This window comes from Lissotriton helveticus, chromosome 3_1, assembly GCF_964261635.1.
Source record: "Lissotriton helveticus chromosome 3_1, aLisHel1.1, whole genome shotgun sequence".
Classification (NCBI taxonomy): domain Eukaryota; kingdom Metazoa; phylum Chordata; class Amphibia; order Caudata; family Salamandridae; genus Lissotriton; species Lissotriton helveticus.
The window spans coordinates 43,609,846-43,632,516 of NC_136061.1; the positions used below are offsets into that span (position 1 = coordinate 43,609,846).

Sequence of the window (22,671 nt, forward strand, 5' to 3'; positions counted from 1 at the left end):
GTCTGCTTGTCAGGAAAAAAAAGGTGGCCCCAAATCTATTAACCGCTTCCGTGCGGCTCCGATTCCGCCCCTGTGCTGGACATTCCAGAACAGGGTGCGGTCGTGATGGAACCGTTCCGTCATCAGCACAGCTCAGCCGTGACTGATGACGGAACGGTTCCGTCACAAGCATCGAAGGGGTTAAGGGCCACCCAGGGAACACAGACGGAGACGGGAGCGGGCTCACTTGTGAACTGGTGTGGGGGTCTTGCTACCTCCAAAAACCTCTTTTCTATTAAGTGCCAGGACCAAAAAGTGTCCTCCCCTCTAGTCAGACCCTCCAGGATATCGCGATTTCGCGATTTCGCGATTTGCCGCGAAATCGGCACTTTTGTCAAAAAGCCGCGATTTTTACAATAGTGCCCGCGAAATCGGCACTTTTGTAGAAATCGTGGCATTTTGACAAAATCCGCTATATCCTTGGGGGTCTGTTAGTTCTTTTCCGATACAAATCGCATTCTGTAGTGAGTTACTTTCGAGGATGTAATCACGAGTCATTTACTGCCTGCTTGAAACAAAGCATTCTTCGAAGAAAAACAATACCCTGAATCCAGCACTAGATGGCGGGAAAGTGCAAATATGAAATCTACAACACACGCTTCAAAGAATGCCTTCTTTGTCATCAAATGATTTGGCTTCACTATTTCACGTTTCTACCGCAGGCTTCTCAAAGCTGCAGTTACATCAAGATTCCCAGGCATGTTTCAAGGTCTGCTGGTGTTTTCAACCTTGAAATGCCTCCTATCGATAACGGTGCAAATGCACAATATTGTTCTGCGGGGGAATGTTGCACTTTGGAAAGAGGTTCCCAGAAACCTCATGAAAACTAAATAAACCTTCAAATGAGCCGCTCCAGAAGACAAGATTTGAACATGGCTCGGATGCCCAGAATAAAAGAGGCACACATTCGATTACCAGAACTGTGAGCATTCGGTTTGCATTTTACTTTTTAAACATTGTTTACAATTTAAACGAATTCAATCAGTAGGCAATGAGTAAATAACACAGCAACTGCAGAGTGTATGTTGGGAAGTGTGAGCGGGCCAGGGGAAAAGCAAAAGGGTGGTGAGTCAGAGTGGGGGCTAGGGAGCCACGGGATAAGCCAGCCATGTGGAGACCACCCTGTGAAGTGGCGAGGGACTGGCAAAGAAAGAGCTCGTGCGAATCAGGAAGGAAGCACAGGGCAGGAGAAAGAGTGGGGTGAGTAAACAGGGTGGGGAAGGGAGTGACATCAGGTAAAGCAGAGAGTGCACTACTCAGTGCCAGTAGATTGCACAGTGCTCTACTGTTTACTGCCAGTGCTTGTGTTCACTCCAACCAAGTTTCTGTAGCACGTAGTAACACAAATGTTACCCTACTCTGAAATTTGTTGGGCAGAGTTTAAAACTACTACACACGTTGGCCCTGTGTGGTTGCAGGGCGAAGCTGTCAAGAAGGACTTTAGTTAATTCTCAAGACTCGATCACAAGGTAAACTTAGTAGCATCTGCCAACTCCCCCGTGGAGTTACTGATGTCAAGGGGTAACTGCATGTGGGAGGGACGCTGGGAGTCTCCTTATAAATCAGACATTAACCAGGAGGGTCATTAAGTCTGGTCCAGAGACCCCTGGTTAATCCTTATTTTGACCTGGTGTTTCACCATTATTGTTTTCAGTTAACTAAGTGTGCTTACCAGTAATGTGCAAAAATCTCTGGGGCACAGAGAACTAATGTAAAAGCAATGTTTCCTATGCTATAATGGATTTTTAAAAGGAAGAAAGAAGAAAATACACAAAAGAAAGACCTCTCCTTGTGTTATGTGACTGGAGATGGTATGGAACTAATGAGCCGATAGGCCCTGAGTTTCCGAAGAACAATTGCTACAATCTCACTCTGACTCTTACACACTGAATAAACCAAATATACATAGCTTCATGTTGTTAAATAACTAAAAAAAATAAGATATCTGTGTTTGTTGTAGGAAAAATGGGCAAATAAAATGCCGCAAAATTGCCGCTAAATTTCCATATTTATGCCGCTAAATTTCCATTTTTGTGCCGCTAAATTTGCTAATCCATGCCGCTATATCCTGGGGGGTCTGTCTAGTGCCCTTCTGTGCATCCTGTCTACCTCGAATTACATGTTGCTAGGTTCGGTAAAAAAGTACAGTGCTGTGGGGTTGGCGTTGTAAGGGTGATGTGTTCTATTGCTCCACAGGATTCTACTCTATTGGGTTGAATCTTGGCCCTGATCCTGCATAGGTTCAGGTGGATGAGGCATTTTGCTTTTTTGGGGCTATCTCTGTCTGCGCCTATGGTTTGGGGTATCAGTGAACATATGTAACATGACCTGCCCATGGTTTCAGTGTCCATGGCGGTCTAATGTTGATACCAGGTGTTGTGAAGGACTGCGCTGTGTAGTTTATGAGGAATGCTAGCATTTGGTTCAGCATAGGTGTGGGGTGCAAGAGGTCCCTGCGCATGCATGGCAAGAATTTCAAATTACATTCATGAGACTAATCACATTTCTGGCTCCGGAGGGGCGCCAGAGCACACAGGCTAACTAGAGTGTGTACAGGATACATGAATGCATAACTAAAAAACATTCATAGGCTGTGGGGTGGTCTTAAGGGGAGATGTCTGTCATCTTGGCGCTCAAGTGTGTCTTGTCTTGATGCGGTGCAAGAGTCTTTTTATAAACAAGGTTGTTGTAAAGTCAGTTTGTAGGCTGTGTTCTTGAGCAGTTGGCCTTGTTTTAGTCCTTTTGGTAGTTTGATCAAAGGGGCGGATGACTGCAGCAATGTTGGTGCACGTGCAGCTCGATTGCACACCTGTAGGATAAGAGCTGTGGGTTGTAGGCTAGCTTGATAAAAACACATTAGGCAGTTTTCTGGAAAAATCCTGCATTTACTTTTAACTGATACATTCTATGGCTCCACTATGATAAATATTTTCTAGTGGGTTACTGGAATGAAGCACTAGCATTTTGGTGAGTTTAGGCTAGTTTAGTCCTATTTTCACTTTGGTTTCCCGCTCTCCTTGCTACGGTGGAGACAGTAATTGTCCTCTGTGGGCTGCTCCGTTCAAAGGTGTGTTTTTTAACCAGTGCGGGGTTGTCCTTTTGACCTGCATGTGCTACGTGCCATTGCAAGGGTAAGTGGATGTTTAATTTTTAGGTTGATGTTTCCATTGACAAGTGGGCGTCCTTCGGGTCCTGCATGTGGCATGTAATTCGATTTTCTCTAATGAGGTTGGGTTGTTGGGTTGCGCCCTCCTTTTGGGCTGGTTTGTGCAGGTCCTGTTGGGTGTTTTCCTGTAGTTTGCGCGATGCTGCTTCTAACGCAGCCTATCGGAGGTAGTCAGGGGGTTATTTGTGGCCCCCGTACGGGCATGCAGGGGAATGGCTGGCATCATATTTGCTTGCTGTGTTTTCATCGAGAGTCTGGTGTGGCATTGGAACTAGGGTGCTCGTCCCATTGTGGGGGATGTATGATGTTACAACGCATGCTTTTACCACGCATGCTGTTACAACGCAAGTATTACAACGCAAACCTTTACAACGCATTACACTTGGGGGTGCTGGATAGTGAATAGTTTAATTTACTATTCCAACTCCAGTCCCCGTGGACACTAGGGAAGGTGTTGGATAGTAAATTAAAACTATTCCCTATCCTAGAGCGCCCCCCAGTGTAATGCGTTGTAAAGGTTTTCGTTGTATTACTTGCATTGTAACAGCACTGCGTGGTAAAAGTTTCGTTGTAAAGGATGTTTCCCCATTGTGGGTGATGCTAATGGACATGATGGATTTTTCTCCTATAAACTGGGGTCATGTGGTCGCTGAGAAGCTGTTCTGCGCTCCCCGTGATTTGGATGTGGCCATGACTGGGATTGAGCCTGTTGGTTCCTTGGACAATGTTACCCAAGTCCCTGTGTGGTTGCGGGAGTGAGCTTATCCATGCACTTTGAGGGGGGGCTGTGATGGTCTTCTATGGAAACCCTTTACCTCCTGTCGCTGTCCTTTCCCTCGGATCTAGGATGCTTTTGGGTCTGCCACCCTCGGAGGGAATCAGGGGCTTCTACCCGGTGACACGCTACTCCCGCTGCTTTGGAGGGGAATGATCTGAAGAGCAGACTTTGGATGTGTTTGGAAGCAGTAGTGGAGAGGAGAAGGCAGAAAGTCCTGCTTACGATGGGAGTCAGGTGCGCAGCTGGGACTTGTCGTGCTGTGAATAATGAACTGAGACAGCTGATTGCCTGGTTACATTTCTCTAATGGCTTGGTGCCAAATTTGTGCGTGGACTACAGAGTTCTATGAGTCACCTCAACGCCCCAAGTGCATGGGAAACCTGGCTTCTGGCACTAGAGCGTTGTCTCATTTTGGAACCAAAAAGGGGGCCTCCATTTGCTTGAGACCTTAAAAAATGTTGAAGAATGGGGTCCTTTCAATCTGGGGCTCGTCTTAGCGACTTGGGAGAAGGGACCTGGGTGCCTGCTTTAATGCACCAGTTGGGGCCGTCTGGCTCCCTCGTCAGACTGTCTCTCCCCTGGGGGCATGGTCAGCCATCCCCACCCCGGGAGATCAATAGCAGTGGGAGCCCACGCAGTGGGACCCCAGGCCTCTGCGGGCATCTGGATTGCGAACTCTGGTGTGAACACCCGGTCAACAGATTATGTCAACCCCTGGGTTTTCCCAAGCATAAGTAAAGGCTTGAGTGTTTCCCTAATGCTATGTCACTAGTCTTTATGGTTGTAGTGAGTTTTGTGAAGTGGGCATCCTACTGGGATTTGGATTTGGATTTACTGAGTGCTTGGATAGGGAGATATACCTAAAGGTATTACCTCCCCAGGCAGTTACCCCTCCCTGCCGTGGCAGTGGCCCTGGTGCTTGTTGGTCTGAGTTCCCTGCCTCCTGCGGTTGCCAAGTGGTTGGCCATCCATCTGGTCCTTGCCATGGTAGTGTGTTTGCGGGCTGATTTCCTTGTGCCTGAATGTGCTGCGCACTCGGTTTGATCTGGGCTTGGTTTTGTGGATGGGTATTCTATGGGGGGTGTCTTTTCTGCTCATGATATGTTTTTAGGCTGCAGTGGTCGATCCTGTGGCTTCTTCGGTAACAATAGTGGCATTCTCTAGAATTTGGTGGTTGCCAGCCTTTTTGCCCACTGGTAGGGGCCCTCTGTTGCAGCCCTCTGGGGGTTCCCTGGCTGAGTCTTCCAGTCAGGTGCCACTAGCACGCTCCTGGTCGCTGCAGAGACTTTGGGGGCGCTCCCATCTGTTTCTTGTTCCTTCAAAGGGGGGCCCTGCATGGGGGGTGTGGATGGAAGCTTGCCTGCGCTTGTCCTAGGGACTTTTCCATGTGGCAGGTGGGGACATCTCCTTGGGGTGTTGCTCTGCCCCTCGGGCATGCAGAGTTGTCTCCAGAGGTCACTTGTCTAGGTACCCCATTTGGTAACACATAGGGGGGCCCCTAGTTTTGGGGAACATCACTCAGCACAGGGCAACCGTGTCTGTGCCGCTTCCCTACTCTGCAGGTGCCAGTGTGGGGACAGAGCCTGAACCGGGTAACCTGGGGATGTGCATGGTCTGGTTGCTACCGCCATTATCCCTATATGCCTTGGGCCGGCTCCCGACTTCGAGTGATGCAGTGGGCATGTGTGTGTCATGATCCTGGGACTCCGGCTCTCTGCGGCACCCTACATCCTATCCTTTTGGCTGTCTCTCAAAAGAGGTGGTGTGCATAGCCTCTCCACTGCCGGGCTGGTCTGTACAACTCTGAGAGGCTTCCCATATAGTTCAGGACTACCCTCTTGAAGGGGGGCTCAACAGACCAGGATCACCCTGGCTAGCATCCCCGTGGCATGGGAGAGGTTTGCTCATTTGTAATCTAGAGGGGAGGCTTCAGGGGAGGAGCAGGCTATAGACCCATTGTCAGTGAAATGGATGGAGATTCTTAGCTTGGACAGTAGGTACCATCCTAGTATATTGGTCGGGGAGAAAGGAAATTGCAATAATTGTTCCATTAACCTATTCTCCCCTATTTCCAGCTCGAGGGGGTTGGGAACGTGTGCCTTTGGAGAACGTGGTCTATTGGGGCCAATTTCCTCGGACTTGTTTTTGGTATAACTGTCTATCTGTGGAATCGATCAGGGTTTTCCCTGGGTGGGTGTTTGTCTTTGGGCTAAGTGTAACCCCACCTGTGACCTGTCAATTGGTAGGCTCGGGTTTAGGTCGCAGGGCCTGTCTGACCACGTATCTCTGACGGGGTTGATGGGGAGGTCACCATGGGTGAATCCAACAGCGCTGATGAGTTCACTAAATTGTGCACAATTAATATAGCGGTAATTGATATAATTTTTACCGACATCCTCACTATTGTGCGTACAGTAGTCATAGCGTACATCAATATTTTCTTTACTGATATTAACTTTGCTATGCATGCATAGATTATGGCATAAATTGACATTGTTTCTACTGGTATCAGCATTGTTTTGCAAGCTCATTTTATGATGTATATCCACATTACATTTATTGATATTGCCGTGGTCGGGACCTCCATATATCATGGTGGGTAATGACATCGTATTCACTGATATTAACCCGTTGCGTGCTCATGACGAGCTCAGCTCGTCATGAGGCACGGTTGAGCTGCACTCATGACGAACTGAGCTCGTCATGGCCGTTGGAACGTTCGCACGCCGGGATAATATCCCCGCTGTGCTGAATGTTCCAAAACGGGTATGGCCGTGACGAGGTCAGATCGTCATGAGTGCAGCTCCAATGTGCCTCATGACGAGCTGAGCTCGTCAAGCACGGCGGCGGCGCGTGCGCCCCCCCTGCCCCCGCACAGCAGGTGAAAATGCCCCGCAGCGAAGGGGTGAACACTACCTTGAACTATTTCGATACTTGTTTAAAGCAGGATAAAACAGCCAGTTTTGGCCGAGTCATCTAACAGCTAGCTTTTGGCAGCAGGCCAAAAATTATAAAATGTACTCTAGAGCCATTGTTAAATATATGTAACACTCGTTTTTGCTTCTAAATAATTGTTTAAATAATTGTTTACGGTCACAGTGCGGTGAACTAAAAAATGTAGTCCATAAAAAGCCCTTAAAAAATAGAATAAACTGAGATAACATTACCTTTGCAGGTAGTCTAATTAAGTGGAACAAATGCTTTTGATTCAAATATAGTCCCATCTTGCACTTTTTATACGTGGAGAAAATAATTTGAATTTGTTTTTCACGAGTGCCCCAGTACTGATACTGTTTGCTCCAATCTCTATCGCACAGGTGGCAAAAGTGATGCAAATGGCTGTGCTCTATTTTGCCTACTACAAAGTTTCTGCAAAAGCACCCCAGAGTTTTACTTGCTGCCACCTTCAAAGAACTTCTAGAGAGCAGGAGGGCAGAAGGCCTTTACGTTATCCCTTCTCCCAAGGACCTTACTGGCTGCACGATGGAAACAGATTTACCCTGCACCCGCCCCCTCAATAACCTTCCTGGCTGCAGTATGGAAACACACCTTCATCCCGAGGTCCCAGTATCCCTATTGGTCACAGAAAGGGCGCAGACCCTCACTAACCCGCGTCTTCCCAATTACTTTACTGGGTGCAGGAGGCTCTGACATTCACCGTCTTCCATTTTGCTCGTGACAGTATTTATTTATTTATTTATGCATTTTTATATAGCGCGGACTTTACCCGAAGGCGTCAGAGCGCTTCACAATAGGAACAGAAATGAAACATAATGAGAAACATTACAAAAGAACAGATTACAAAAGCATACGTTACGTTACGTAAGGTAATAGTGACAATTGTGAGCAAACAAAATACATGAGGTAGTAAAAAGTGCACAAGAGGAAAAAGTGACAAGTGTGCAGTTACAAGAGAAAACAAAGTATAATTTGAGTAGTATTGACTACAGAAGGGAAACAGACCTCCTCCTGCTCCCAATGTCCACAATTACCTTCCTGGGCGCAGGAGGGACACAGACCTCCACCTGCTTCCGGCTTCCCTTTGACCCGATTGGCTGCAGATGCGACACAAACCATCTCCTGCTCCCGCCTTCCCTTGGATCCTATTGGCTGCAGGAGCTGCAGCAGGTGAGGGCTGTTGGCTGTATTTTCTTTTACATAAAAATCCTAATTAATGCTGGTTTCAGGGAGGAGGAACCCTCGAGAGCTGCACCCAGGGATGAAAGGAGGAGAGGGGCGAATGATAACGTTTTAATGAGTCCCTCCCAGGCACAATCAAATAGAAGGGTTCTTGATTTCTTTTTAATCTCTCTTTCATGACAAGAAAAGTATCGTGGTCCCGGTGGGTGGGGGTGGGGAGGGTTGGGGGGAGCTGCCTGTCAAATTTGTATTTATTTATTTATTTTTGCATATTTTTTTCCCCTTGGACATGGCCAAAAGGCATCAGAGCACTTTACATATTTTATTTATTTATTTATTTATAAAGTTTTATATAGCGCGAACTTGATCCCGAAGAAGGGTTACAGTAATAGTAGTTAAACACAGATGGTTACTTTGGAGGGTGTGTGCAGGAGTAACTACAAGAACAGTTACAGCAATTGGGCAGAAGAAATACACATTTAAAGCATCGATTAAGATGGTGGGGGCATATAGCGAGGGAAGGTCAGATCGCAATCAGAGAGAGTACTGGAGTCTGATTCGAGGGTGAATAAACCAAGATGTCTGTCAAAAGGGAGGAGTTTCTGGTCCTTTTGAAGGTTACTAGGCAGGTGGTTAGACGGAGGGAGGGAAGCCGAGAGTTCCAGATTCCAGTGGCGCTACCAGAGAAACACTGGTTCTTGTATCGTTCTGGACTGAAGTTTGGGGGTTCAAGTAGCAGGGATTGGGCATTTCTGTAACCCCTATTTGCTCCGGGGACTTCCAGTTTCTCATTTAGGTAGGAGAGTGAGGAGGAGTGCAGCACTATGTGGGTAATATGAGCAATTTTGATTTGGCCCCGCGCTTCAACGATGAGCCAGTGGAGGGTTAGCAGAGCCGGGGAGATGTGGTCAAATTTCTTGATGCTTAACCTCTTCGACGCTGATGACGGAACCGCTCCGTCGTCAGCCGTGGTGGCGCTGTGCCGATGACGGAGCGGTTCCGTCATGGCCCGCCCGACGTGCCTGCGCGGCGCTGATTTCGCGCCTGCGCGGTGCGTTCTATTAAGCGGGCGGGGCCATGACGGAACCGCTCCGTCATCAGCATAGCTCACCCGAGGCTGGTGACGGAGCGGTTCTGTCACCAGCGTGTGAGCGCCGCGCGCCCCCCCCCCGCCCCCTTAGCGCTGCGGCGGAATAGCCGCCGCAGCGAAGGTGTTAAAGCGAATCATGCTGCAGCATGTGGTGATGCTTTCAGCAGACCTAGGTGATCTTTGGGAACACCTGAGAGGAGAGCGATTCCATAATCTGGTCTAGAGAGCACGAGAGACTGCACCACTTTTTTCAGGTTTTGTTCCGGAATCAGTTGTCTGAGGCCCCAGAGCTGCATAAGTTGGAGTCGTGCACTGTTGGCCCTGGCTGCTTTGTGTCTGCTAAGATCGTGATGATTATAAAGGGTGATGCCGGGTGATCTGGCAATCTAGACAATGACGAGGCAGCCATCCAGGGCAGGAAGGTTAGTTATCCATTCTTGTACTGGCGATTTTGCTTTCAGGGGTGAGATCAAAAGAAATTCTGTTTTAGTTGGGTTGAGTATTATTGGTGGTTGGACATCCAGTTTTCAATCTTTAAGAGAATTTTTGAAAGCAGGGCAAGGTCTTCTGGGGAAGAGATATTTCAAGTAAATGTGGGTGTTGTCAGGGTATAGATGGAAGAGAATCCCAGACTTTCTGAGAATTAAACATAGAGATTCTAGGTAGAGTCTAAAGAGGGTTGGGGAGAGGATCGAACCTTGGGGGACCCCATGGTGAACGTTGACTGGTCTCCAGAGTGAGGTGCCCAGAGTACAAAGGGGGTCCAGATGGCTGATAGTAATGAATGCAGCGGATAATCTGGGAGGACCAGGAGGCAGGAGTTGCCGGAGTCGAGGATTCTGAGGGAGTCTTCGACTATTTGGAGGATCGCAGTTTCTGTACTATGGCCCTGACAGAAACCTGATTGGAGAGTGTCAAGAAGGTTGTTTGCCCGAGAGAAGCAGCCATTCCTCTTAGGCTTCGATTGATTAAATTAAAAATCCTCCATAGAACCTATCTTACTGGGATCACACTAGCAAAAATAGGGAACAGAATAGATATGATGTGTCTCTGCCAATGCCATCAGGAGGCAACCTTCTACCATATTATATGGGAATGTCCTCGCATACGAATTCTATGGGTGAAAGCTACTAGACACTTGCAGAGGGCACTAGGAAAAGAGATTACCTTAACACCACAACTAGGGCTCCTTAACATATGGAAGGCTACGGACCTCACGGAAGTGGAACAACAAATGACCACACTGGGGTACACATTAGTAAAACGAGCAATTGCAATGAAGTGGGGTGTAGGAGAGGAGCCATCACCGAAAAACTGGGTGAGGCAATTAGACAAATGTCTGATAGCAGAAAAAGAGGTGTTCAAATCCAGGGTTTATCTTGAGAAGTGGGACAAAAAATGGGGAAAATGGAACATGTATCGGGGGGACGGTGTACCTCGCCTACCAAAGAAATAGAGTTGAGAAAGAATAACTGAGATGATGCAGGTATAAATAGCTAATTTACTGATGATACTTTTAGATGTACGATTATTGAAACAATGTTGAAATGTACACAATCCAAAGATTTGTGATTAACATGTTTTTCAAACCAATAAAAATAATTCTAAAAAAAAAGAAGATTGTTAATTCAAATGTGTGGGGCTAGTAGGGATGCTATGCAACTTTTGATGACTTTGCCTAAAACTGGGAGTGTGGAGACTGGGTGGTAGTGGTTCAGGTTCTCAAGATTGAGAGATTGCTTTTTCAAGAGAGGGGTGGTTTGACCTATTTTAGTCGTTCTGGGATGATGCCCTGTTTGAGTGAGGAGTTCGCCATGGTGGATCAAATGGGGAGAAGGTTTTTGCAAGCGTTTTGCTGATAGAACCTGGGATGGCGTCCTGATGATGGTTTGAGGGTTTTACTTTGAAGATTCGTAAATTGGAGAGAAGGATTGCCAATACTGTAGTGCCTTTCATGGTAGAGTCTCAACCCTTTCAAGGAAGCCATTGATGGGCAGCGAGTATAGATGTCTCCACATTTATTATCAAGAAATCCACAAAGTTGTTGCAACGGGCCACGAATGACTTAGGAGCTGGAGTGGTGGAGGGGTTGTAGTCTGTGCAATGACCTCGAACAGGCGCTTTGGTCGATTCTTTGCCAAATTCACTAGGGCTCTTATATGGGAGGATTTGGCTCTCGGGATTCGGTCTTTGTATTGTTTTGTCACTTTGCGGAGCTTAGTCATTCTCAGGTGAGATGGCGCTTGTCTCCATTCTTTCCTGCATTTTCTTACAATCTTCCTTTCTTCATAAAGTTCTTTAGAGCATTCTGTGTAGGGTTGCTTTGCACATGAGCAAGGTGTGGTGTATTTGGTGGGAGATACAATTTTAAAGCAATGGGACCCCCCTCTGTAGAAAATCCGAATTCAGGGGCGCACTGCAGGGCACGGCTCATTCAGAATGCCCTGAGTGGCGCGAAACTGCAACAAAACCATCTCTGTCACATGTTATCTGATAAACTCAGATTTTCGCATGTTTCCGTGTGGGTGTTCGCAGAATCTCGTCATTGACGGCGTTCAAAGTGGAAGCCAAAAGATTCCTAATGAACAAATTCATACCCTAATAGGGTTAGTCGCACAGGCCCGTTGATATCCTCCTGCTGACTTTGTTCTTATTTTGTTACAGCTCCCCCTGAACATTATGCTTCTCCCTTGTTATCCCATACACTTGTTTTATTGTATTATTTGTATTATGTATTGTATTCTCTTTCTCTCCCTTACTCTTTCTGGATATTGTCTCTGATATTTTTTGTCTTCCTCCCTTCATATTGTAAAGCTCTCTGTTATTCCTCAGAATCTTGTTCGCGCTATAAAAAACGTTATAAATAAATAAATAAATAAAATAAATAAATAGGTGTCTTCTCTGAGACTCCCACCTCTAGTGTTTGCCACCTCCCGCCGCTCCAGCACCCTTAAGGTGAAGACGGGTTGCTGTGTGTACCACCCCTCCAGCTGGAGCCGGCAAGGGGCAGGCAGGCACAGGCTGTACTGTGGCAATGCGGCGGACGCGGCGGCATCATTTAAAGGTCAACAAGACTGGTCCCAACCCTGACCCTATAATCTCCCTTGATACTTCTTTGTTCGATTTTGTTTACTTTAGTGAGATTTTAGAATTATTTTAATAATTTTATACTTATATTGTACAAATGTTCATTCTGTGACTGCTTCGTTGTCAAGTTATGCGGACCGTGCAGGTAAGAGCGATGGGGCAGTGGGGCCAAGGGTGGGGGGATTTCGACAGATGATGACGAGGAGAAATTAATTATTTCTTGAATTTTCCCTCATCATCGTCTGTCGAAATCCCCCCAGCCCACCCCACCACTCTTACCTGCACGGGCCGCGGCTGCAGGCCATGACATGTCCCCCATGTGATGTCACCGGGAAGGAGGGAAATGTGTCGTCACTCTTTGCTACCCCTAAGTTTTTGGAGAAATATCGCCTGTGTTATATTTGATCAATCACTGCCAACTCAGCAAATTAAGGGCTATTGACGACCTACCAAATATACACGTGTGTACTTTAGAAAGGCCACTTCCCTCCAAGCGATTAAGGACACTGTCTCTAGCCCTGAACTTTTCACCTGCAAAATCACTCATTTCAGCTGACTCAGTCTAATTATTAAATGGAAGCAAAACAAGACCACAACTCCCAGAATGCATTATGCTGTCAAACAGAAGTCCAAGACTGGAAACAGTGGGCCCGATTCACAGAACTAACTTAAGACAAAATCCTAAACTTACTACTTTTGGTATTCACAGAAGGCATTTAGTAGTAGTAAAGTGAGGATTTTGTCTTAAGTTTGACTTAAGACAAACTTAAGACAAACTTAAGACAGACTTAAGACAGACTTACGATGGACTTAAGTTAGGATTTTGTCTTAAGTCTGTCTTAAGTCTGTTTTAAGTCTGTCTTAAGTGTGTCTTAAGTCAAACTTAAGACAAAATCCTCACTTTACTACTACTAAATGCCTTCTGCGAATACCAAAAGTAGTAGGTTTAGGATCTTGCCTTAAGTTAATTTTGTGAATCGGCCCCAACATCTGTAATTACAATTTGGGAGGTAGTCACACTAGTGTGCACACCTTAACCGCATGCGTGCGGCCGCGGCAATTTACAAAAAGCCGCGTTACATGACGAGCTCAGCTCGTCATGCGCATGGAAGGGGTTAATAGGTGTAAAGTAGGTATAAAAAAGAAAGATTACACAAAGTTTAACATTTTAATTCACAAATCATAAGTATTTGGAGAAAAGATAGCATTTTTGCAACTTAAAGGATGGAAACTATTCAGTAACATACCAGGTCACGAAAGAGAGTTTGAACAGATGTGTGAGAGCCTGAGAAAACTCTGCAACCTTCACTTTTCAAGGAACTCTGGTCGGCTGCAAATGTTGGCGCCATAACCAAACACTTCACCTAGTAAAGATTTTTTTCATAATTAAATGCTTTGCATCTATAACAACATTAACTTGCAAACAAAAAATTGTATTGAAACTGTATGTTTCAGGTTTAAACTGTGTCTTTCTCCAATCTGTATTGAAGCCATGCATGATTCTTTTGTGTTTCTTGGCCATTTTAGCCTCGTGTAGCCTCCCCCCCTAGTAGAGACACTTCCAGCATTCCCATCTCTCCCTAATGGAAGTAGTAACAGCATGCTTGAGCTGCTAGTACTGACTTTTCTAGGTGTTGTATTTGGTTTGCAAATGTGTAAATGGTGCTTAATGTTAACCAAGTGATACAAGAGGCTTTATTCATTCAGGTAAGAAATACTGCTGTGGTCTGTACTAAACAAACATCAAAACTGGTGTTCTGGTGTGAACCTGGGCTTCTATTGGAATTCTCTACAGGCATATTATCAAGCCCATTATCGCCGTTTTAGCGGTCCTTCCCTGCCGCTAAGGTGGCGATAATTTTAACGCCGTTCCTTGATAATATGCCCCAGAGTGCTTTAAATACCGTTTTCTTTTAATTTATTTACGATGTTGGTGATGTCTGGGGGTCTATGACAGACATTTTCCAGAGAAAGGTCGTGTTTATGTTATTCAAGTCCATGCAACATCTGTAAAAAAAGATGTTTCTTTTGGATCAAAATTGGACGTGAGAAATGTGAGGGGGTCACAGAGATTGTTTGCAGTAATATTGGTGAGCTGCTGCTGTGGTACAATATTGAAACCACGCGTCGCTATCCCTGATTATTAGATGAAAACGCATTTTGAATTTGGAGCGGTGTCCTGTGCGCGGTCAGTGACCTGCCGAAGAGGGCGTGACACGCTGAAACTGGATCATAAATCCAAAGCTGTTCCGAACTGGGGCACCGAAATATGGGTCCGATTAGGATTGAGGTGAATCCGCATCCTCCGGGCCGGCGGAAGCCACCGACCGGCCCGGAGGATGCAGATTCACCGCTGCGGTGATTGAAAAGACCCCCCCATCAGATTAGGATGGCAGGAGGTCATCTGCGGACGAGAAGACCATCCGCCGCCTTTCCTCCGCGGTCATCTTCCGACCGTGGCGGAAAAGCTCTAATATGGTGGCCAGCCATATTAGGATACATGCGGAAACATGCTTTTCCACGGCGGGTTTTCCACCGTGGAAAAGCATGTGGTCTTTTGTGTTTGGGGGCCCGTTGCGGGCCCCCAGTGGTGATGGGGGTGAGGGGTGCACATGGGGGGTACCTATGGTACCCCCCTGCCTTTGCATGCACAAAGCGGCAGGCAACTCGCGGTGCCTGCCGCTTTGTGCATGTAAAGGGAAAACATGCATATTTAACATTGCGGAGGGTGCTGCTGCAAGCAGCCCCCACCGCAATGTTAACTATACGGGATGTGACCGCCAGGGTGGCGGTCACATCCTAATTCCGAGGGAGGAAACGCCGCTGGCCCTGTGGACGGTCCCTCCACCTCGGGGGTGGCGGACAGACGCATGTCCGTCCGCCACCCTAATAGGCCCCTATGTTTGGTCCCGGGCCCCCAAATCCTTAAGATGTCCATGGCATTGGTCACCACAACTCATTATTTTACAAATTAAGCACTGCACCTGAGGTGTTACCAGTGGGCTCCACAGCATTGGATGCGCGCTTTACCAAAAAAGGACTTTTCCTCAAAGGGAAAAGAAGAGCCTGGCTCTGCTGATTTCAGATTTATGGTAAACATGAGAACTGGGGCCCTTTCTTGATGCCAATTAAAATGTGTAAAATGCACTTGATCTCGTTCTGAACACAACAAAGCTTTCCTGTCCCCAAATTTGTCACTGACAGTAATTTGAGTTTGCACAGTGCATTATTTATAAGACCCTCCCGTCCTGGGAGAGTCACTTTTTGTGTTGCCCCGGCGGCTCAAACTACAAAATCATATCTATGAGGACACGCAAAGCCACTTTGCGTGGCTGTGTATGGCCTCATAGAAATGGAATAAGGCAAGGCAGCCAGAGTGAGGCAAGGTTGCCTTACTCTGCACGAGTGAGGCATACCAGGGCGTTGCGGTTGGTGTTCCCACGCAACACCCATGGATTTTGATCCTTCCCCCAGATTTTCAAGACCAGGTAGACCTGGGGAAACGCCAAAACCTTACGCCTGCCGAGGTGAGGCGTAACGAGGAGAAATAATTGTATTTTTCTCTGTTATTCTTCTTTCCATGTGTGCTGCATTCTGCAAAGAGAAAAACGCCTCCCAGAATTGGTTTTGTGCAGGAAGGTAAACCTGTCAACAAAGCAGGCTCCCTCGCCCGCGGTGCAAGGGTGCCCATGGTGCAAGGGTGCCCGTGGTGCAAGGGTGCCCGTGGTGCAAGGGTGCCCGTGGTGCAAGGGTGCCCGCGTGCAAGGGTGCCCGTGGTGCAAGGGTGCCCGCGTGCAAGGGTGCCCACGGTGCAAGGGTGCCCACGGTGCAAGGGTGCCCGCGGTGCAAGGGTGCCTGTGGTGCAAGGGTGCCCGTGGTGCAAGGGTGCCCGTGGTGCAAGGGTGCCCACGGTGCAAGGGGGCCCACGGTGCAAGGGTGCCCGCAGTGCAAGGGTGCCCACGGTGCAAGGGTGCCCACGGTGCAAGGGGGCCCACGGTGCAAGGGGGCCTGCGGTGCAAGGGTGCCCACAGTGCAAGGGTGCCCACGGTGCAAGGGTGCACATGGTGCAAGGGTGCCCAAGGTGCAAGGGTGCCCACGGTGCAAGGGTGCCCGTGGTGCAAGGGTGCCCGTGGTGCAAGGGTGCCCGCGGTGCAAGGGTGCCCGCGGTGCAAGGGTGCCCACGGTGCAAGGGTGCCCACGGTGCAAGGGTGCCCGCAGTGCAAGGGTGCCCACGGTGCAAGGGTGCCCACGGTGCAAGGGGGCCCACGGTGCAAGGGGGCCTGCGGTGCAAGGGTGCCCACAGTGCAAGGGTGCCCACGGTGCAAGGGTGCACATGGTGCAAGGGTGCCCAAGGTGCAAGGGTGCCCACGGTGCAAGGGGGCCCGCGGTGCAAGGGTGCCCACGGTGCAAGGGTGCCCACGGTGCAAGGGTGCCCCTTGTGCGAGGGTGCTGCGTTGCTGCTAGGCTGTCGAAACAGCTCCAGCGCTGGGGGATAGACAGGAAAGCACGGGATTGGATAAATACTGTGCGTTCCCGCCCTTTCACTTTGTTGTCTGCCCCACATCAACACCCATAAATGAGGGCCCGTGTCTGTTACCCAGCTAGGGGGGTTGTTCATTGGACAACCTTGGAAGGATGAAAGGCTGAGCCATCCTGATGAAAGTGAGCAGACTCCAGCTGCTCTGTGGGCTGCCATTTCCTAGGCCCAGGAGAAATTACCATTATGCAGGTGAAATTTTGTGAAATGACATGACTACGCCACATGCCATTATTAGGTTGGCCTCATGCAAACATTGTAGAAGATGCACAAGAACAAGACAAACAGCCATAACGCAAGCAGCACTTGGGTTTTTTGAATTATGTTTTAACATTAAATACGTCCTCACATCCAAAATGTAAGCGACGATGCGCTTTGCACCACAATATATCGCTAAATGCTAGTTTTCCATTTCACAAAGTTTCACATAATTTTTTACAGAATTTCTCATAACTAAGCAAATTACCTGAATTTAAACCCCCACCCCCTAGCATTTCTCCAGGGTACTGTCCAGCACAGCACTACCGGCAGCAGTAGTGTCCGGTCCATTCTCAGCGGTGTCCCCGGGCACCTGATGCTGTTGCTACCAAAGTCTGTCTTATTTTCCTTTCCACTCCGGGAGGTCAGAGCGGGTCTGGGAGTAAATGTAATATCACTCAAAAGTTCTCACACTCACTCAAGGTTATATTCAGCCAGCCAAAGCAATTTCTACTATTCAAATATCGATACAGGAGCAAGAATAAATCAAATTACAAAATACGCAAATTATGAAATATTTAATTTAATTCGCAAACAAAAAAAATACAAAAAACTAACCCCCAGTCATGTTTTGCGAGTCCTTAATAGCGAATTTTAAGGATTCGCTATTAAAGACTCACAAAACAGGATGCATGTAAAAATCGCAATATTTTTAGTGATTTCTACTGCTTCCTTTTTGCGATTCGCTAATTGCTAATCGCAAATAAGGAATGGCTTTCCCATTCATTCCTATGGGCCTAAAGGCCCATAGGAATGAATGGGGAGGCATTCCTTATTTGCTATTCGCAATTAGCGAATCGCAAATAAGGAAGCAATTTCAATGGTGCAAGGGTGTCCAAAGGACACCCTGTTGCACCCCTGAAATGGTAATGTTCACTGGTGTTGCGCACACACATGTCCCAAGGACATGTGTGTGTGTAACATACAACTTAGAAAAATGCACTTAAGTGCATTTTTCTAAGTTTTTGCTATTTACCACGTAGTTAGACTTCGCGGTAAATAGCGGCCCCAGATTGCGAATTCCCAATTTTTAAATGGTTCATGCATTGCATTTAAAGAATCTCAAATTGAGATTCCTTGAATGCAAATGATCGCAATTTAGCGATTTATAAAATTGCGATTTTTGCATTTGGGATGATGCATCCCAAATGAAAAAATACCGCTCGCAAAGGGCCAGATTCTCAAAATCTGGCCCTTTGCGAGCGGATTTTGGTTTGATGAATCTGGCTGTATATCGTAATTTTAGTGGAAAGGGTGGGGCTTTTGTAAATGTGGTTTTATTTATAAAAGACGATTAAATACGCCGGACTCCAGTATGACACTGTCCTTTTTTGTTCCTAATGGGGCTTTTTTGGTAATCGCACAGCAGTCCTTCGATTGATGCCACCAGTTGTTGATGCTACATTCCGTTTGCTGTATTTGCGCGTGGACATTGTACATATATGTTCTATAATAATCTGCAAATATTATTGAATTTTCTGAACTGTGGTGGGGGCCCCTGAGTGGTCATTGCAGACCCCAGGTTAAGAACCATAGTTCCAGAGTGCGCGCCTCTGCTGTGCATTGTGCATGTATGTGCTAGAAGCCATCTTTGAATCTTTGATTATTTGATCCTTTCGGGGCCCTGGGAGGTAGATTCGTTGTGTTTTTTAGGGGCCCCTGTGAAGGGTTGATTCATGGTTTTCCTGAGAGCCCCAGAGTAGAGCATATTCCATGTAGTGTCAGGGGCCAGCACACAGGGCAGTGTCCTGTCTCCCTGAGGGGCCCTTGCCAAGGGCAGGCTGCATGCCTCTGACCAGTGGCCCGTTCAGAGTGTTAACCCTCTGACACGGGTCACCTCAGCCCTCTGTGCCTCTTGTGAAAGGTGTCTCTGTACCTGGCACTTGACTCACCTCCACCGTGCCTCTCTTCTAGGTCTACACCAGGTACGGGAAGTGCTACACCTTCAACGCGGACAAGCGCCAGCCGAAGATGACGCGCCAGGGCGGCATGGGCAACGGCCTAGAGATCATGCTGGACATCCAGCAGGAGGAGTACCTGCCCATCTGGAGGGAGACCAGTAAGTGTGCGCTTCATGTTCACTAGTGAGCGTGTGCTTGCATGTTCACCAGTAACTGTGTGCTTCATGTTCACTATGGCGCGTGGGCTTGCATGCTCACCAGTAACTGTGTGCTCCATGTTCACTAGTGAGTGTGTGCTTGCACGTTCACCAGTAACTGTGTGCTTCATGTTCACTATGGAGCATGGGCTTGCATGTTCACCAGTAACGGTGTGCTTCGTTTTCACTAGGAAGTGACTGCTTGCATGTTCACCAGTAAGTGTGTGCTTCATGTTTACTAGTGAGCGGATGCTTGCACGTTCACCAGCAACTTTGTGCTTCGTGTTCACTAGTGAGCGTGTGTGCTTGCACGTTCACCAGTAACTGTGTGCTTCATGTTCACTATGGAGCATGGGCTTGCATGTTCACCAGTATCGGTGTGCTTCGTGTTCACTAGGAAGTGACTGCTTGCACGTTCACCAGTAAGTGTGTGCTTCATGTTCACTAGTGAGCGGATGCTTGCACGTTCACCAGCAACTTTGTGCTTCGTGTTCACTAGTAAGAGTGTGCTTGCACATTCACGGGTAATGATGTGCTTCAAGTTCACTAGCAAGGGTGTGTTTGCACTATCACCAGTGACTGTGCTTCATGTTTAGAAGTAAGGGTGTGCTTGCACGTTCACCAGTAACTGTGTGCTTCATGTTCACTAGCAAGGGTGTGCTTGCATGTTCACCAGTAACTGTGTGCTTCATGCACATTAGCAAGGGTGTGCTTGCATGTTCACCAGTAACTGTGTGTTTCATGCTCATTAGCAAGGGTGTGCTTGCATGTTCACCAGTAACTGTGTGCTTCATGTTCATTAGTAAGAGTGTGCTTGCACTATCATCAGTAGCTGTGTTCATGTTCAGCAGTAAGGGTGTGCTTGCACTATCACCAGTAACTGTGTTCATGTTCAGCAGTAAGAGTGTACTTGCACCACCAGTAACTGTGCGCTTCATATTCATTAGCAAGGATGTGCTTGCACACTCTCCATTAATTGTATGCTTCATATTCATTAGTAACGTTGTGGTTGCAGGCTCACAAATAAGAGTGTGCTTAAATTTCCCTAGTAAGAGTGTGCTTGCACGTTCACCAGTAACTACGCGCTTCATGTTCACTAGCAAGGGTGTGCTTGCACGTTCACAAATAACGTTGTCCTTCAAGTTTACTAGCAAGGGTGTGCTTGCACGTTCACAAGTAACGTTGTCCTTCAAGTTCACTAGCAAGGGTGTGCTTGCACGCTCACCAGTAATATTGTCCTTCAAGTTCACTAGCAGGGGTGTGCTTGCACGCTCACCAGTAACGTTGTCCTTCAAGTTCATTAGCAAGGGTGTGCTTGCACATTCACAAGTAACGTTGTCCATCAAGTTCACTAGCAAGGGTGTGCTTGCACGTTCACAAGTAACGTTTTCCTTCAAGTTCACTAGCAGGGGTGTGCTTGCACGCTCACCAGTAACGTTGTCCTTCAAGTTCACTAGCAAGGGTGTGTTTGCATGCTCACCAGTACCGTTGTCCTTCAAGTACACTATCTAGGGTGTGCTTGCACGTTCACAAGTAACGTTGTCCTTCAAGTTCACTAGCAAGGGTGTGCTTGCACGCTCACCAGTAACGTTGTCCTTCAAGTTCACTAGCAAGGGTGTGCTTGCACGCTCACCAGTAACATTGTCCTTCAAGTTCACTAGCAAGGGTGCGCTTGCACGCTCACCAGTACCGTTGTCCTTCAAGTTCACTAGCAAGGGTGTGCTTGCACGCTCACCAGTAACGTTGTCCTTCAAGTTCACTAGCAAGGGTGTGCTTGCACGCTCACCAGTACCGTTGTCCTTCAAGTTCACTAGCAAGGGTGTGCTTGCACGCTCACCAGTAACGTTGTCCTTCAAGTTCACTAGCAAGGGTGTGCTTGCACGCTCACCAGTAATATTGTCCTTCAAGTTCACTAGCAAGGGTGTGCTTGCACGCTCACCAGTAACGTTGTCCTTCAAGTTCACTAGCAAGGGTGTGCTTGCACGGTCATTAGTAACCGCTCGCTTCTTGTCCAGTAAGGGTGCGCTTACATGCTCCACAGTAACGTTGAGCTTCATGATCACTAGTAAGGGCATGGTTGCATGTTCACCAGTAACTGAGCGCTTCATGTGCAGTGAGCGCTTCCATGTTCATACATGTTTCTCTAGCAGACCATGGAAGATCCTTGCAGGTTCTATTAATGATATAGCTTGAATTTCTTCTTAACATTTCAGAAATCTTACATTGTGTTATGATGTTGTGTCTCCTTTTAATAGCCCTTATATAAATTAATGCACCCTTATCGAAATTAATGCATTTTAATTTGAAAGTCACAAAAAGGCTGAAATATATTGATTATTTCTGGACTTACTAGCTGTAAAGTTAGATTTTACTGCACTTTATAATACATTACTTACTTGTATATGATTTGTTTATTGATGGCGCTCAGTTTTATCGACAGAAGTATTATTGGGAAAGAACGTAGAGCAATATGCCCAAGGTCACTCAGTGTAGTCGAGTGAGCCAGGCTGGGCATGCTGTGTCCTGCCCTCTCTGAGGCCTCATTCTATAGCCGCCTCCAAACAATAAGCACCTAGGAAATTATTTATAAGGACTAATGCCCATGTTTACAGAACCCTTTCGCTGTCGTAAACCCTGCGACGCACAAAGTCACAGGGTTTGGGATCACAAAAGGGCTGTGCGATAGACACAGTCTGCCTTTTTTTAAAAACGTTCCCATTGGGAGGGGAAATGTGGGGCTGGAGGTCTGATGTCCCTTCCAGGCCTCCGTCCATGAACTCACAGTCAAACACAGGAGGGTCTACCTAAAACCAGAATTAGAAGCATTGTCAGAGGAGCCCCGCCCCCCCCTCTAATTCCAACTCACAATGGCATGCTGCAGTGGTTGTTGGCTGCAGCTGTGGTCACCAACCATTGGTCAGCTGCCAACCCCTGAGATGAGGCGGGAAGTGACAGGCAGAGGGCAGGCTGCGTCAGGGCGAGCGGGCAGTGATCCGGAGGAAAGCAGCGGTTCCCGCCATGTTTACCTGAACGGGACTCACCTTTTTTAAAGGTAGGACCTGTGGATTTAATAAACATGGCTGAGTTGATTATAGGTGAATATGTCAAGGCCACGAGGTTTTCCATCATCTTGCGTTTATGGACCTCTCCTGTGCCTTTGACATAGTGGAGAGAGCAAAGCAAGGATGGGAGCCGACCAGGCTTCAACTGGACCCCTCCAAAGGATGCTCTGGGTACCACAGCTGGGGTTAGACCTGGAACAGATGCTGAGCTCGCCCCATCATCAATCCTTCATCAGGGGTCCGGCGAGGATGGGGGCCGACCAGGCTTCAACTGGACCCGTTCAAAGGATGCTCCGGGTACCACCGCTGGGGTTAGACCTTGAACAGATGCTGAGCTCGCCCCCTTCATCCATACTTCATCAGGGGTGTGGCGAGGATGTGTGAAGGCGTCTATACTGTTCCCCATTTATATCAGC

General features: G+C 47.6%; 1 protein-coding gene across 1 annotated transcript in view; it reads left to right on the forward strand.

Moving 5' to 3' along the window:
• Positions 1-22,671, forward strand: part of ASIC4 (acid sensing ion channel subunit family member 4) — a 1,267,902-nt gene that overhangs the window by 1,141,509 nt on the left and 103,722 nt on the right. Inside the window, exon 2 of the mRNA XM_078683499.1 lies at positions 19,010-19,154. Coding sequence (XP_078539625.1) covers positions 19,010-19,154 — 145 coding nt within the window. The remainder of the gene's footprint in view (positions 1-19,009; positions 19,155-22,671) is intronic.